Source organism: Aphis gossypii, chromosome 3, assembly GCF_020184175.1.
Source record: "Aphis gossypii isolate Hap1 chromosome 3, ASM2018417v2, whole genome shotgun sequence".
Taxonomy (NCBI): domain Eukaryota; kingdom Metazoa; phylum Arthropoda; class Insecta; order Hemiptera; family Aphididae; genus Aphis; species Aphis gossypii.
In genome coordinates, this window is record NC_065532.1 from 33,150,121 (window position 1) to 33,167,746 (window position 17,626).

Consider the following 17,626-nt stretch of genomic DNA (forward strand, 5'->3'; position numbering starts at 1 on the left):
CAAAATACAAAAAAAAAAAAAAAATATATAATATTAGAAAGGGTGTTTGTTTTTCATCTAAATATATGTTTCTAATTTAACAGGTCACATCCGATTTTAAATCAAACACATTTTTATTCCAAAGGTAAAATTCTAAATCAAATTTCAATTGAAATGTTTATTCACTTTTGTTTTTTTTTAATTAAAAAATGAAAAGAAATAAAAGTTGAAACATGGATGGGGGGAACAATCCCTATTTACAGTTCGAGCGCTGGAATTGAGTTAAATTGAACTAATTTAAAATATTTAATATATGTTTTAATCCCAACGTGAATTTATTTATAAATAAATAAAATATTGTGGTCTTCAATTTACATAATATTCGAAATTTCGTATATTCGTTATTTTCAATAAAGATGATTTATGCAATAGAATAATTTAAAATAAATTATATTTTACGATAGGAACTTATAATAATAGGCTTAAATGTGAACATGATAATAAAATAATTTCTAATAAATAAAAGACTTTAATTTTTTAATGTATAGGACTCGTGTAATTAATCTTATCGTAGTTTTTAAATTATTATTATTTAAATATAATGTGTTAATTAATAGTTTGATCATAAGTACATTTACATACTTATCAATAATTTCCACGATAACTTAACATTTATTTTTTCGTTTACCAGAGAAATATAAACAAAAGTTTTTTTTATAATTTATGTAGAATTATGATAGTCAATTCCTATAAATTGCTATGTGTTTGATTACACGAGTATAGACTTATAGATTATTATGTATAAAATACATTGAAATTATAAAAAAAAAATGTTTTTGGTACCCAACAATAATGAATTGGAAATAATTAGACGAAATTTAAGTATAAATTAATAATTGATAAATAAAAAAAAATCGTAATACATAGTTGTAGTTCTAATATTAATTGAATAATTGTATTTGTATTTCATCATATTAGATCTTTCATAAAATTGACCTAGACTTCCTAAACGGAAAAATATGAACGTATTACATTTTTAAAAATAATACCTGCATCACTTATAATATATAATATATATATTATATATTATAAATTATAATGAATGTTAAAGGTAATTTTAATTAATTTGATTTAAATTTAAAGTAATTAATACATTTTAAAAAATCAACTAATACTCGACGGAAAAAACGTGGATATATAAGTTCCTACCTATATAAGATATTGAATAATTGACCAAGCTTATTATGCTCACTTTCTTTTATCTTTCAATAATAATGCATTTAGTCAAACTCTTATTTTTAGAATGTTTAAGCATATTTAAATCAAATTGTCAATCACTAAATATTTTATACAATGGTGCCGAGGAAAATATCTTTTTTTTTTAATGGAAACTACAATTTTTTAATGTATAACGTATATGTTTAATAAGATGATCTGTTTGAAAATTTAAACAAATTCGATATAAATATATGTATAATATATATAAGTATATATATTTAAAACTCGAAAGAGTAGTTTCGGAGTTATTAAACTTTACGTATTATAGGTACATAAAAATATTAAGAATAATAGTCCTTTATAATGGGTTTACATAAAATTTAAAATTATATAATGTATTAAGTCTAGTATAGTGTTACGACCTTTTTGACACTACGGACTACTTAGAGAACTTTCGGTAGGTCACTTCCATTTTAAGGTGACCTTTTTTTTTTTTTTGCATATTTACAAGGTTCATATTTTTCAGATTCCATAATAAATATTAGATAGAATAATAATATTTTCAATAACAATGTTAATATTATTTACGTTTTATGTATTAAACATCAATTTCTTTAAAATCTAATCTTAAAAATGTATAACGAAAGAGGTTGTTATCATTTGAAGAAATAAAAAAAAGCTTGTATCAGTTTATCACAAACTCTTAATAATATTATAATAAAGCTATAAAGCTAATTATTTGAAAATAATGTTCTATAGTATATTGAAGATATCCAAACTTCGAAATTTGAATGAATTCAAATATAAAAAAGAAGGTGCTGAGCGTGCTTGAACAAAAAATCATAGTCTTCGGAGATAATTTTCCAAATAATATCTAACAAAATACTATTGATTTCATTAAATTTTCATTAGATTTTTAATAATTACTGAAACCTTGTAGAATTTCGTATTTTTTTATAATTAAATAAGTATTTAATAATGAAATTTAAAATTTTTTTGAGCATTTTATTAAGGGAATTTAAATGTTGAGAATAAACAAACCATTTATACCTACTTAGTACTAAATGTGTTTATATATTATTGATTTTTTTTTTAACTGTTAACAATTTAAATTAAACTCGTACCTAAATTAATTTTTAATTAACGTTAAACTAAATTTCTAAATATCTTGTAGTTTTGTATTGTATTGTGATTCTAGTCATTTTTTTTAAAATTTGTTAATTTCCCATTAACTCTCAAAAATATTTTATCAAAATTAGAATGACTTTTATAAAAATATTTTTTTCGTGTTTTTTTCGAAAAAATTTAAGTGAGATGTAAACATAAATTTTAATTTTAATGTATCATTTACTTGTTTATCTTAATTTAAAAAATAAAATAATGATAAAATACCAATAATATTGTTATGTTTTCCTAGATAAAATGTTATTTAATTCTATTATTAATTATAAGATACAACGAAATTGTGTCGATAATAGTGTACTATTAATACTTACTTCATGAACATAAATTATTTTCTTATATAAAATGTTATTCGTGCGTGTCAAACGAAAATAATTAATTAAAATGAATATTATTCGTGATTTTTGACTTTTTAAGTAGTTACTTCAACTTTAAAATAATAACATAGTTATATTATTTCAAAATAAAATGTGCGAACCGCTTTCTTTTGCTTTTAGATTCATTTCAGACTGATAGTGAAAATATTTATAAGTTTTTTAATAATGTAATATATAATGTATTTATTTGAGCTAAATTAAAATATCAAATATTTGAAGTATAAGTTCACAGTGATAAATTTTGATTGAAAATCGATTATTTTACAAAAAATTAATTACATAGGAACTATTAATTTATACTGGTCTGTAAAGTTACTTAATCGATTTAAATTATCTATTTGACAATGTTGCAATGTACTTGACCCTTTTCAGTGTCATTGCAGTGAATTATGATGTCTTTAATATTGTGTATTTGTTTAGCAGAATTAACAGAGGCAAAACATTGTTACCATGTCATTAATTGTTATTTATTACACCATTTAGGTATGGACAGATGGTCTTTTGAAGCTTGCTCTGAATTTGGTGCAGCTAAATTGGTCACCAATAGAGTTTTTGCACAAAACGCATACCAAATTGAATTTATTAGTAGACAAGAATGGAAAAGTTCCAATAAAAAAGTGATTATTACGTTTTTATATTACTTTATTTACATTTATTTTTATATCATTATTCAAACAGCATTTTTAATAGCCTGTCTATGAATTAAATTAAACATCTAAACCATTCATGTTCTATGTAGTGTGTTGATTAGATTTATTAGTTTTTAAGTAATTTATAAATATTGAAAATATAAAAGCATTATGTTTTTATTTAAGCGTTTGAAGTTCTAATTTTGACAGAAGTTGTCAAAATCATGAAAATGAAAATATGTAGATTTTGTTGTTGTTATTAATTTATATGTTTAATTTTATACAAAGAGGTAAATATTTAATATAACATTCCTTGTAAGTTTTCCTTATTGTGGTTTAAATATTTCAAAAATATATATTCATATTTGAAGTTAAAATTTTGATGAAATTAGGTATGATGGTGGATATTTATTTATATTAGTTAAAAAAATATACTACAATATAATAGTTTTATCATCATTATATTCTACAACGACTAGTTCAAGTTAGGTATCCCATTAGTTATAATATAATAATATAAAATATTATATTACTAATAGTAATTTAAATTTATAACAACCTAGAAATAAATTTCAATATACTGTTTTTGGTCAGTTTAATTTGTTGTATATGACAATGATTTTTCATTGAATTCAAAGCTAACACGTTCATTACAACGACCTATCTATTTATTGATAAAATCCTACTATACAGCAGAGTGACTTCCTCAATTTTTTTTTTTTTTTTTTTGAACGAATAGATTTATATAAAATATATGTGTAATGTATGTATCTCAAAGAAGCTTCTATTAAAATAAATTATTTGTTTTGTTTATTTATATTTTTTTTATCGTGATAATTTTCATCAAAATGGAATTCTTTCGCTCCAAGTTAATAAAACATTAAAAACTGAATTATTCCTTTCAAACAGTGGTTATGTAGTAAAACGGTTTGTCTCACTTGACTGTATGTGTATATTTAGGCACTTTTTTTTTAATTAATCTGCATTCATTCCACAAAGTATAAGATAAAACCCTTGTGTGCTTTCTATAATATACCACTATATGTACCTACAAACCATTATTCGATAAATTTTTAATTCATCACCTAAAACAAATGAGTACACACCTCAACAAAAATTCCAATTAAATTAATTAATTACTAGAATAATGTTCCGATGATCAAATATGTGCAATTAATCTAATATTAACGTATAATTTTTTTTTTTGTTTTTATTATTACTTAATAATATGTGCTTTTATAATATGACGTACATTAGAAGTTGAGTATCGATTATGTTTGGATTTGGAAGAAATTATTTTGATTTTTAAGTACGCTTGGTCTATTCTAAATTATTTTTCGTATGCAATTATTGTTGCTTTGAAATATAAAAGCATATATGACTTCTCCAATACCTAATTCATCACTTTTTTATATTTTTTATCGAGATCGTGTCAACTAACGTCGAGTAAAATATGATAAAAAATATAAATGATTAATGGAATATCCGGGTATATAATCATCTATACATCTATAAATGAGTTGTACAATTTTTAATTTATCTATTAATTTTATTAAAACTTATTTACTTTGGATATTTTTGATTTGTTTTATTAAATAAACGATAATCCCAGGTATGGAAAACTTTATAATCTATGCATATTTAATTATCCGATTCGTGATACAAAACTGTATATATAGTTAGAGAAAATATCAATAACGTAAAAATTGATTTAATTTGTATATTAATATAATATTTATTTTCTTATTTTGGGTGGCTTAACGTTTGTGTTTGTGTATTTTTTAACTGATCATATCTTGCAAACTTATAATAGTGCCTGTATGCTTGTTTAATATTATACCACACGAAATTAAAATACCACAAAGCACTCTGTATCTATATATGCATATTTCATGGCATTAATTTTTATATATTTATATATAATAATTTTAGTATTATCAAAACGTTCGCGCAGAACAAAGATGATAGGAAGAAAGTCGAAAAAGCCTTGACTTCGTGTGGATTACCATCGAGTAAAGTACGAGATTCAATAAGAAGTTATATTAAAATTGTATTAATTAGACCTATATGGTAACTGATGTTATATTTTCTAGAATGATGTTGTTAGTCCGGCAAAGTTTATATTTGAAGATTTTTTCACTTTCTACACACATCTTACGACTCGACCTGAAGTTGTGCAATTATTTGATGACATGTGAGTATATTTGAATATTAAAATAATTTAAAATGTATAAGATTAATACAATTAATAACAATATGTATATTGTATATACTAATATATTTACTATTACTTTACATAAATGTTGTAAAATGTTAGTTAGTTAATATATTTATATATAAAAATATACTTAAACTTATAATTTATATAACATATAATTTTGCATTAATTGATAATACGAGAATTTAGTATCCTTGTATTTTGTACTTTGCATTTTATGTTACGATATTAATTTGTTGTAAATTTTAACTCTAAGACAGGGTTATCATATTATACTATTATTATTATCCTTTAGTAAATAAAGTGTATAGGTAATGTATATTATAATGAATTATCAAAGGGTAATAAAATTAAACAATGTTTACAGTTTTGTAGTATGATTTTTGGTATCTTGGAGTTTTTTTTTTTAGTACCACCATATATTTTTCATTATCCTATAATAATATTTGCATTGAAAGTTAATCTAAAATTATAAAGGCAATATCCTTGAATATAATAATCGAAAATTATGATTGATTAGAAAAATTAAAAATTAAATGCTAGTACCTCACCATATTATATATCTTTTTGTAAAAATATACATAATACATAAAGATATTAAAAACCAAATTTATATCGTACATACTTTCCTCCTACCAAATTTTTTTTGAACATTTTTATTTAAATATTTTATATCTATTCCAATGTAAATGTATGCATTCGTTTGTTAGAATTTATTTGTGTATTAGAAATTTCGCAATCGTAGGTATACCTAGTATTTAAATAAAATCGAAAATACTGAAAAACAACCAATATTAATTCTCTAACTCTTTAATGTGAGCAATTAAGTATTCATTTATTTATACTGACAGATTCAATTACTGAATTTTAAAATTTGAGATATACATATCCATAACTAAGATTTTTCGTAGTTAAAGAGAGTCGGATCCTAGATAATTAAAGTTCAAAATAAATTATAGAATCAAAATTTAAAAAATGTATGTATTTTATTTTATAGTAAGCTTATTTAAAATTTTATAATTTTATAAATATATATATTTAACAAAAGAACACTTAACATTTTGCATTGCAAGCTCTTTTCTATATCCTTCTCTAGTTACTTTAATATTTAATTTCCTCAATTTGGACATTTTTCAAACTTTTTTCTTCAAGAAACTATTAATCACCATTTATATGAATTTATATGAACTATTCCAAAATGTACATGCGAACCCTTTCGGTTTCTACATTACTGTATTAATAATACTCAAAACTTACCAATTTATAATGTTATTATATAATTTAACCAAACCCGTTAAACAACGAAACAATTACATTTTTTTCTAAAAATCTACCATTTTATTAAAAAAAAATCTAATACTGTATAAAAAAATGTACCAATTTAAAATTATATTCATGATTTTATTTTTTCTTGAAATTTTGTATTTTTCACTCATAACCACATTAAACTTGATACTGTAATTATTTAATCAACACTGTCAAGAAGTTTAATTGAAACTAATGGCCTTTGGACCGTTGTTTTTTTCGAGATCAATAAAAAGTAAAAAATTTATTTATTTATATAATTTAACCAAAATGTATATTATCTATAAAAGAGAATTTTTTTTCTTAAAATATTATAATGATAAATGTCTAAATAAAAATAATTTTAATTTTAGCTACTACGCATTGTTGTATTTAAAATACAAAAGAATATGCACAATACTGGACAGCTATTTTTCGGATGAAATAAGACAAGCCGTGGCCCGTGGGTCTCATCACTCAATAAACCCATCATATAATAACTGTTTACGGTGTTAACAAACCATACTTAAATATTGATTAGAAAATGTAGTTATAACATTAATTTTCTGTTTCAAGTTTTAAGAAATAATAATATTTAATAAGGCGAAGGATTTTATGTTTGTTGTTTCTAATATTTTAATTACATGTTTAAAACATAACAACTTTGCTCTCAACGGCGTCATAATTAGATTTTTCTTATAAATTTATTCTGGCATACTGTTGATTATATTTATTTGTATTTTGTATAATCTATATATTATATATATATATACATGAAAACGTTTGTTATAGTTATTAATTTGTCGCATCGTTGAAGATTGTTTCTTAGCGACTAATAAAAATTAGAAAATACCGGAATCCTCGCTATGATTTTTAGTCACTTTAAATATTCATAACATTAAAGTCATTTTTAAATATAAAACATAAACTGAACAAACAGTTTAGTATATTTAAACATTATGTAGGTATAATCAATATGTATATCAATACATTATGTATTTGCAACGATATTTGCCTATACATTTGTATATTCAATATTCATGACGTATTATATTATGGTTCTTAAATATAAATATAAAGAACGTTAAAAAGCTCTAGAATATACCATCTAATCTCTCTATAGTTCTACAGTAGATAAAACCGTAAACATTTTTATCTTCGAATTTATAACAATTTGCATTTCATCTAATACATAATATTATAACCATTAAAATTTAAATTAATTTAAAAATGTGTGTACAAAACCGAACTAATTTATTTTGTTTAGCTGCACTTAATTTTGGTATTAATTACGGCTTTTTATTTAAATCTAGGCCATTTCCTACTTACTCGTAATATTTTTTGTAGTACCTATTAGGGACCGTCAGGGTTACTTGATGATTTGTTAAAATTGTAAATATTCATCTAATTCCTATAAAAACTCTAACCAGATGTAACAGAGATAAAATTGTCTAAGTCTATGAAAAAAGTTTTTGATATGTCGTAGAAAAAATATTTATAGCTGAATATACTAACCAGGAGTAAATGTTCTTATATATTTTATTTAAATTGTTTAATATGTTAATTTTTAGAAAAATCTTAATTAGTTAAAAAAATTATTCTTTAAAATGACATTTATAAAAACATTCATTAATTCGACAATTGAATTAAAATTAATTATTATTTTAAAATAGTGTAATACGTTGTATGCAGGTGGATAATTTTGTTAACTTTTTGTAAAAAACATAAAAGTATATCGAGTGTTTATAGTTAATTATCAATTTTAACACTCATCGCTGCTATATGTCTAAAATAAACATAAATTTAATACAGAAATATTCTAAAATACTAAATAGGTACTTACAGCAATATCCATGTGTTTCTTTTTGGTTTTAATTATTTTTATTGCATGTAATGGCTAAATTATAATATTCACCTAACATTTAATTCCGAGAATATATGAATAAATTATTTTCAGTATATAAATTGTATGTCCATTATTTTTTATCCGTCACTGATTTAGTGAATTATTATATCATCATATTTAATTAATTCTATTAAATTTTTCAACAAAAATTATCCATACAAAAATTTACAACTGTATCTTGTGATATTTTTAGATGTTGTAGTGTTCGTGGAGCTTCTGATAAGAAAAAACATATGACAGTTGATGAGTTCGTCGATTTCTTGAATCGTACTCAAAGAGATCCTCGTTTAAATGAAATTCTCCATCCATATGCAAATTCGGATAGAGCAAAAGATCTAATTCGTGAGTTTGAGCCTGACAAACAAAGCGCTGCAATAGGCTTGTTGAGTTTTGACGGCTTTCTTAAGTATCTGATGAGCGCTGACAATCCCATAGTATCTTCTTCTACGTTTGAATTAAATAACGACATGGATCAGCCGCTATCTCATTATTTCATCAATTCGTCACATAACACTTACTTGACTGGTAACAATTATGCACGATATTATTTATAGTTTTCTAAAATTAATTTTTAACTAGGTCACCAGTTGACTGGTAAGTCATCCGTAGAGATTTACAGACAGTGTCTACTGTCTGGATGTCGATGCGTTGAATTAGATTTATGGAATGGAAAGACAAATGAACCGGTAATCCTGCATGGATATACATTTGTACCAGAAGTGTCGGCTAGAGAAGTAATAGAGGCGATTGCTGAATCGGCTTTCAAATCGTCGGATTATCCAGTCATATTATCATTTGAAAATCATTGCAACACTAAACAACAAGCGAAAATTGCCCAATATTGCCATGATTATTTCGGTGATATGCTGTTGTATGAACCATTGGACAGCCATAAAGTAATAATTATAATCGCAATTATTATTCGTTGTTTTCGTTCTGTGTGTTTAATTACCGCTAACGTTATGATATACTTTATTATAGCTTGAGCCCGGCATCTCGTTACCGCCTCCTTCAATGCTGAAAAACAAAATAATCATAAAAAATAAGAAAAAACATCATCATCATCATCATCATAAAAAGCCTACGGCTAGTGTAGTATTAGAGCCTACTACAGCTGCAACTATGGTTTTAGGCAATGGAGATTTACCACGAGGACCAATTCGACAATCCAGTAAGGACAGTAATCAAGACGATGATGAAGGTATAAATAGTAATTATTATAATTACAATAATTAGCAACTGAATATTATAATGTGAAAAATATTATTGGTAATAACACTAAAAAATGTTAACTTCAATATTCTTTTTTATTTTCTAATAATATTTTTGGAGAATTCTTTTATTTCATATGTATTTAATACAATTTTACTCAAATATATTATATTAACTTTGCATTCCTATAATATCTTACGCATAAAATTATTTATCATAACTACGGGTACACGATCAATATGACCAGATATTTTTTCTACATTTTCTCTTTAAAAAATATTTGTTTTTTATGTTATTATTATTGTTATTTAATGTTTGCTATTTTATAAATTATATCAACTTTTTAAGATAAAATAAAAAATGTTTTAATAGACATCAAAATTTGCTAATCTAAAAAAAAAAAATAAAAAAAATATTGAAAAACTAACTTATTTATATAATACAAGGACATATTTTTGAATAAAATAAAATAATAATAGTAATTTTAATATTTCTGTATTATATTAATTGGAATTATGAATAATTATTTCGTCTAATTATACATAATATATCTTCAAACTTAGAATTCAATTTAGCTATTAAGCAGTGAAAAAAATATAAAAATATGTACAGCGTATGCATAAATAATGTTGTTAAAACGATTGTAGATGACGATGATAGCAGTAGTGATACTGATGTTGAAGAAGATGATATAGATAGAACAGTCGATTTAAAACATGTATTACAAGGTAAACCTTTGGTTGATAAGGTATCCAACGCCAAAGAAACAGAAGCTGGTACAGAAATATCGGTTCTTGTAAATTATTGTCAATCAGTGCAATTCACCTCATTTGAAAACGCGGAAAGTGAGTTTTATATTATTTTTTCTAAGTTTTACGTTAAGAAGTTATTTCCTCTATACGTCTTATTCCCATCTTACAAATGCATAATAAACAAAATATACGTTATGCAGTTCTATTAAATTTAGCTTCGTTAGTTTTATAAGTAATATAAAAATTATTAAAGTTAAAGACAACCACTTATTTGTTTTGTCGCAAATATTTTTTGATGTATTGATTTTAAAACTAATTATAAACATATTGAATTCTCTTTAAAATTAAAATATCGAAACAATCATAAAACATATTGTAAACTTTAAGTTCAATTATTTTTGAATTCATTCTGTTACTAAAACTAACGAAGTTTAGCGGGACCTGGTAGAATTTTAAATGACAATTTGCTATTATATAGACTTGTTATATTGAGACAGCACATGCGAGTGTCACGTTGTTCTCTTAAAACATCTTCATTGACACAAAAAAGTCTCCTGTGTGCCAAATTTACGATTTTGAGGTTTTAGTGTCTCTAGATTTAGAAAAAATAAGCTATAATTTAATAATAGCTCCTATTTACTGTTACCTATCTTCTTTGTAGAACTAATGAAAACTTATAAATGAAATTTCCTTTATTATATCTACTATAAATCGTTTATGAAATAACTCATATGTGATTAAATATTTATAATATTATACCAATAAAAAAAAATAGGTATTTTAAAACCCATATAAGCTTAGCAAAAACCATAAACTACGTATAATAAAACCTTCAACATGATAAAACATTGTCAATTTATACAATATTTCCACGAATATTACATTTTGACTACAACTGTATTTAAAATAAGATTTTAAAATTTTGAAAGTTGTTTCTATATATAATCAACATTTTTTTATTTCAAAGTTTTGTTGTGAGTTCTGAAAGATTTAATTTTTGCATATAGGGGTTTTTCGTGTTAAAGATGACACATTATTAGTTATTAACTCCTAATGAAAATCAATAATACTATACTTAAAGCAAAATCGTTGTATAATATATATGTTTTTGTTAAACATTTTAAATATATTTATTTTTATTTATTTATTTACGGAATAAATTAATTTTAAATAGTAATATACAGTGTTGCAGTATAAAAAAAAACATATGATGAACATTAATTTTGTGATTACATATTATTATTTTTACGGTTATATGATTAATATTAAAAGTTTTTGGTTTCAATTTTATTTTTATGCTTAGGCAAACTAGTATGATCAGTACGCATGTATTTAATTTTAATTTTTATATCGTTATCGTATTATGTTTCAAGAAAAAAACCGCCACTACGAGATGTCGTCGTTTGATGAGAAACAAGCTATGACGTTACTGAAAGAACGACCAATGGAGTTTGTCAAGTATAACAAAAATCAATTGAGTCGAGTTTATCCGGCCGGAACACGTTTTGACTCGTCCAACTTTATGCCTCAAGTATTTTGGAATGCAGGATGTCAGCTAGTTGCATTAAATTATCAAACCATGGACGTGGCGATGCAGCTAAATTTGGGGATATTCGAGTACAATATGCGCAGCGGTTATTTGTTGAAACCGGAGTTCATGAGACGCGCCGACCGTACGTTCGATCCGTTTGCCGAATCCACTGTGGATGGAATCATTGCCGGTACATTAACTGTCGATGTCATATCTGGTCAATTGCTCACGGATAAGCGCGTCGGAACTTACGTGGACATCGAAATGTATGGCTTGCCAGCTGACACTGTCAGAAAAAAATTTCGTACTCGGACGGTACCGTACAACGGCATTAATCCGGTGTACGGCGATGAACCTTTTGTTTTCAAAAAAGTACGTTTTGTTTTCTTACTACCAATAATAATAATGTGTTCATGTTTCATACTAAACGATATATTCCTGTCTATGTGATTTCGACAAATTGTTCGTGTGTATACACTAAAAAAAAAACATTTAAATTATAATAAACACGTTTGTACTTATTCCAGGTGGTCCTTCCTCAACTCGCATCTCTGCGTCTAGCTGTTTTCGAGGAGTCCGGAAAATTGATCGGCCATCGTGTCATTCCAGTTGTTGGCCTCTGTCCGGGATATAGGCACGTTGTACTGCGTAATGAAATGGGTCAGCCCCTGCCTTGTGGAACGTTGTTTTTAAAAATCACGGTAAAAGACTATGTACCAGACGGCTTATCTGATTTTGCCGAGGCCCTGGCTAATCCTATAAAATTCCAATCTGATCTGGATAAACGGACCAAGCAATTAGCTGTCTTTGCAGACGAATTAGACCAATCTGTCGACGAAGTAAGCATGATTAACGAATGATGTCGTATCGTATTTTATATAATTTAATAGTATAATCATAATCTGATCTATGACATGTATGTTATTAATCGAGGCGAGTGTTGCACCGGCAGAACGCGACGTAAAACCTGTCACTCGTCACCAAACCAGCTGCCCAGATTTGCCCACCGGCCATCAGATGGCCGTTACGTTGCCGGCATCACATCGAAAATCGGTGACTGTTAATCCTGTGTCAACGATGGACTATTCGGTCAATGACGATTTTAGCAAGGGCCCGAAAGTCGCTCAAAGGAATCTTCCAACATTGTTGACTACTTCTCGTGAGTTAGATTCGAGTTTTCACTCAAATACAATAATTATTACGCATTGAACCAAACATTATAGCATATATTAAAGCAGTACTAATAATAACTCATGTCAACCATACACATATATATATATAATATTATTATTGTTGTGTGTACAGTGAGCGAAGGTGTAGTCGCCGAATCTCTTTCGAAGCTTAGCGACAACAAGCTGGTAAAAGATAAGAAAATGGAGCTTGAGAAAAAAATCGAAAATCTCCGGAGGAAACAAGAAAAAGAGAGACATCGGGTGAAATCATCACACGATTCGGAACGGATGCGAAAAAAGTTCACAATGAGTGCCCGATTTGCCAAGCGGTTATCGATGAAAAACATGTAATAATTATTGTAATCACGTTTGCGCGTCGTATTATAGCATATTATATAAAAATAAAAGCGTTGTATGTCCCTCAGCCAGGAGAGCATACTGCAGAGTAACCAAGATGCGTCTGAATCTTCCGAATGCGACACGGACAATTCAACTAGCTCGATGCCGAGAATGTCCAGAAGCCAGTCCGAGCGGTTGTTGGCCATTGGCAAAGAGCACGTGATACAAGAACGCGACCTCCGCGAAAGATATCACGAGATTGTGTTTTCGTCGTTGGAGAAAGTGATGCGTTCGTCGCAATCGAACCAAATGAAAATGTTGCGCGTGCTGTTAGACAAAGAGACCGCGGAAGTAATGAAAAAGTTGCAGGACCGCCGACGGCATGAAATGAAATCGTTGGCAAAAATACACAAGGACAAAGACGAGATTGGAAGGTATGTTATTATTGTTATTAACACGAGTGTACTGTTAAATTTCCACCCGGAGATATTTGTCATTTCCTCACGTTTATATATTATGACCAATACTATATTGATCATTTTTAAACATAACAGTTATTATTAACAATTTGATAGTTAATCAATGTCAAAAAAAATACGTTATATTTAATGAATAAAAATAAGTTTGTATGACACTAAGTTCTTTTTTGTTTTGTCCGATGTGTAGGATCAAGCGAGAAGTATCTAGTTCAATGGTGGAAAAGGGTGTAAATGAACGGGTGCGCTTAGCTCAGATCTACGAGAAGAAGACTGAAGAACTAGAAAAACAACACGAAGAAATCAGACAACATTTTAATGATCTCAAGAAAAAAGTAAGTACATACATAATTCTGCTCTACTCCAGTAAGAGCGATTACGTTTGATAATTTCTTGAGTTTAAATGTAATTTTCATTTAAAAAATAAAAAAACTTTTTTGTTTAATATGTAACAATATTTTTAAAATTTTGTTATTAACTCCATTTTTATATTAAATTTATAAGTATCGTCTTTCGCATAGATTTTTTCGATTTTATTTCAAATTTATTTTTCTAAAATTATTTTAGTTCAACTTTTTACCGAAGCACCACAGAATTATACATATTTATAAAATACCACGAGTTTTAATTACACCGATCCTAGTGCAAAAGTTATTTAAATCAAGTTATGTGCGTGATATATAATTATAATATTATGATAAAATTAATTTTTTCAGGCAAAAGCTGAATTGGTCAAAGAATTCGAGGCCAAATTACAAAACGTTGAATTTGGAGTTGGGCCGAGTGCTAAGACCGAATTTAAACAATGGCATGAATAAAGTCATACAATTAGCTATGTAGTTAGGGTACTAGCCACTATAGGCACCTAGTAAATTCAAAAAATGAAAAACTTTGTTCTAATCAGTGGCAATAAATAATATTATACATGTGATGCATTTGAAAAGTAAGTTTAGAGACACTTGCGCCGATTTCAATGTCGATCCCTAAAGACTGACCGATCGATTTAACTCGTTATTGTAGTTTAATTTGATTAATAATTTTGCCATTTATTATAATTATTTTTAATTTTTATTATTTGTTCTCTCGTTCTGTACAAGTTTTGTGAATTAAATTTTACAGCGACCGGTGGTAGTGTATTGTAATGTTGTAATATATTGGTTTTATTTATTTATTTATTTATTTTGTTATTGAAGGTGACAAAGCCTTTTTTATTGTGATATTTATATTTATTTTGTTAAACATTTTGTGATAATTTTGTTCTATACGCAGCCTCACATTGTATACTATATTACTTACATTCATTGACAATCATTATTTTTTCAGTTACAATTTTTTTCTTTTTTAATAATTTCAATAGAATACCTATTATTTTACTATTGATTTCATTAGACTTATCCTATCTATGTTTATGTACCCATAATATGGCTATATTATAGTGTACCTAATTATTATATTACTGTCTAATGCATAGTTTACAATAATGCAAACAATTAATTACACTAATTTATTATTATACTCACGTCGAATTTTTCATTTTATTATTACCTAGATATATGTATTGTGTACCTATACGTTTTATTAAATTATTGTTATTAAATATATTATATAGATTGGTACCAGATAGATTTCAATATTTAATTTTACATCAGTCTAGTCTGATTTGTTTTAATCTTGTACGCAATTTAATTTTGTTATTTAAAAATATATTAAATTGTATTAACTGGCGTTTATATACCTACATCATTGTTTGTATTCAGAAATAAAACTTTAGATCCTGTTATGTTTGACAATTTAGTCGATCATAAATGTATTTCTTTGTAATACACAAACTAATAATATAATAAAGACAATTTAAACACGCTAATACGCTAATATTTTAATACTTGTAAATTTATTCCATTAACTCATAGATGTGTATCATATATTTATGAGTTTATTTTATTATTATTTTTTTTAAGTTGAAAAAAAAATGTTCAACCAATAAGTAGAATTTAACGATTTTTGGTTTTTTAAATCGGTGATTTTAGAGAAATGATTTTTCCAATTTAATCCAAAAATTGTTTGTGAGACTGCAGGTATAAATATAAATAACATTTATTATTATTTAAATGTGCTAGATAAATACTGGTATATTTTAATTTATATAATTTACAAATAATAGGTTATTACTATTTGTATTCATACATCATCATACTCTACTTGTAAAAGTTTCTACTGAAAACATTATATTGTCTCCACTCTCCAATGGCATTACCAAATATCTATCATAGTTGACGGTCATTATACTTGTTTTATATTGCTCATTTCAAACTAAAGAAGAATCTTACTTACAAATGTAAAAAAATCCAAATATAGTATTAAAACCTTTTTTTGTACCACCTTCATACATTTGTACACAGATAAACGCTTTGTGCATTAAATGTGATTTCATTATAGACATTATTATATAATAATTATAATATGTACTGTAGCGTGCCACGTATGAGCATCCGTAGAGATGTAGTAAAATAAGATATTGAAATAATTTAAATGCCGATGAAATATTTCTTAGTATTTTTTTTTATTGCAAAATTATTGTAAGTCCAAATTTTTAATTTAATTTAACTATGAAAAATATTCTAAGTCCAGGAGACAAAAATATGAAACTGGGTGACGTGAAGGTGCTCGCTCTAACTCTGGTAAATCACGTCTAAAATGTGTCTATTCGGGACCCCCTTATAATCGTCCAGAGACTCCCACGGTACCGGCAGGTCCCTGCTGGTCAGAGTACACGCATCTTCCCATGCCTTTGCGTCATCCACGCGACGATGTGCGTCAATCATATATCTATGACACCGTGTCGGATCGTAAGCGTGCGTGTAATGATATTGGTCTCATTTATATTATACATAATATAATATAATACCTATAGTATTACTAGTTCCGCCAGCGTAGTTTCCAAGAAAAGCTGTATAATATTTGTTACCGGTGATTATAGGCGTACAATTGTCATTAATTTGAGTGTGGTTATTACATTTTGTTTCCCATACGACTTGTAGTTCTACCCTTCACTTTTAGGCATAAAATCACCGATCCGTACTTGGTCATTAGCTACTCTAATGTTTCTAACAAACCTGTTTCTGAACTTCATTAAATGGTATCCATTATAAATATTTGATTATCAGGATCTACATTTGGGTACCTATATGTACAATATTTAATATATAAGATATCAGAGCACGTAGCAGTACCTATATTATATATCTTGGTTTTTAACCTTTTAACAAACAAATTTGAGTAAGCAGTGCATTTATTATTTTATTTGGTTTTAATATTGCAATTGCATTTACTTCTCTACTACTGTGTACCATA

General features: G+C 26.2%; 1 protein-coding gene across 1 annotated transcript in view; it reads left to right on the top strand.

Annotated features, from left to right (window-relative positions):
- LOC114131412 (1-phosphatidylinositol 4,5-bisphosphate phosphodiesterase classes I and II) overlaps positions 1-15,609 on the top strand; it is a 46,166-nt gene extending 30,557 nt beyond the window's left edge. Inside the window, exons 5-18 of the mRNA XM_027996614.2 lie at positions 3,240-3,373; positions 5,318-5,402; positions 5,479-5,579; positions 8,987-9,318; positions 9,373-9,689; positions 9,775-9,994; positions 10,653-10,850; positions 12,131-12,660; positions 12,816-13,127; positions 13,222-13,447; positions 13,594-13,807; positions 13,886-14,233; positions 14,466-14,610; positions 14,992-15,609. Of these exons, the coding sequence (XP_027852415.2) occupies positions 3,240-3,373; positions 5,318-5,402; positions 5,479-5,579; positions 8,987-9,318; positions 9,373-9,689; positions 9,775-9,994; positions 10,653-10,850; positions 12,131-12,660; positions 12,816-13,127; positions 13,222-13,447; positions 13,594-13,807; positions 13,886-14,233; positions 14,466-14,610; positions 14,992-15,093 (3,264 nt within the window). The 3' untranslated portion in view covers positions 15,094-15,609. The remainder of the gene's footprint in view (positions 1-3,239; positions 3,374-5,317; positions 5,403-5,478; positions 5,580-8,986; positions 9,319-9,372; positions 9,690-9,774; positions 9,995-10,652; positions 10,851-12,130; positions 12,661-12,815; positions 13,128-13,221; positions 13,448-13,593; positions 13,808-13,885; positions 14,234-14,465; positions 14,611-14,991) is intronic.
- The last annotated feature ends 2,017 nt before the right edge of the window (positions 15,610-17,626 follow it).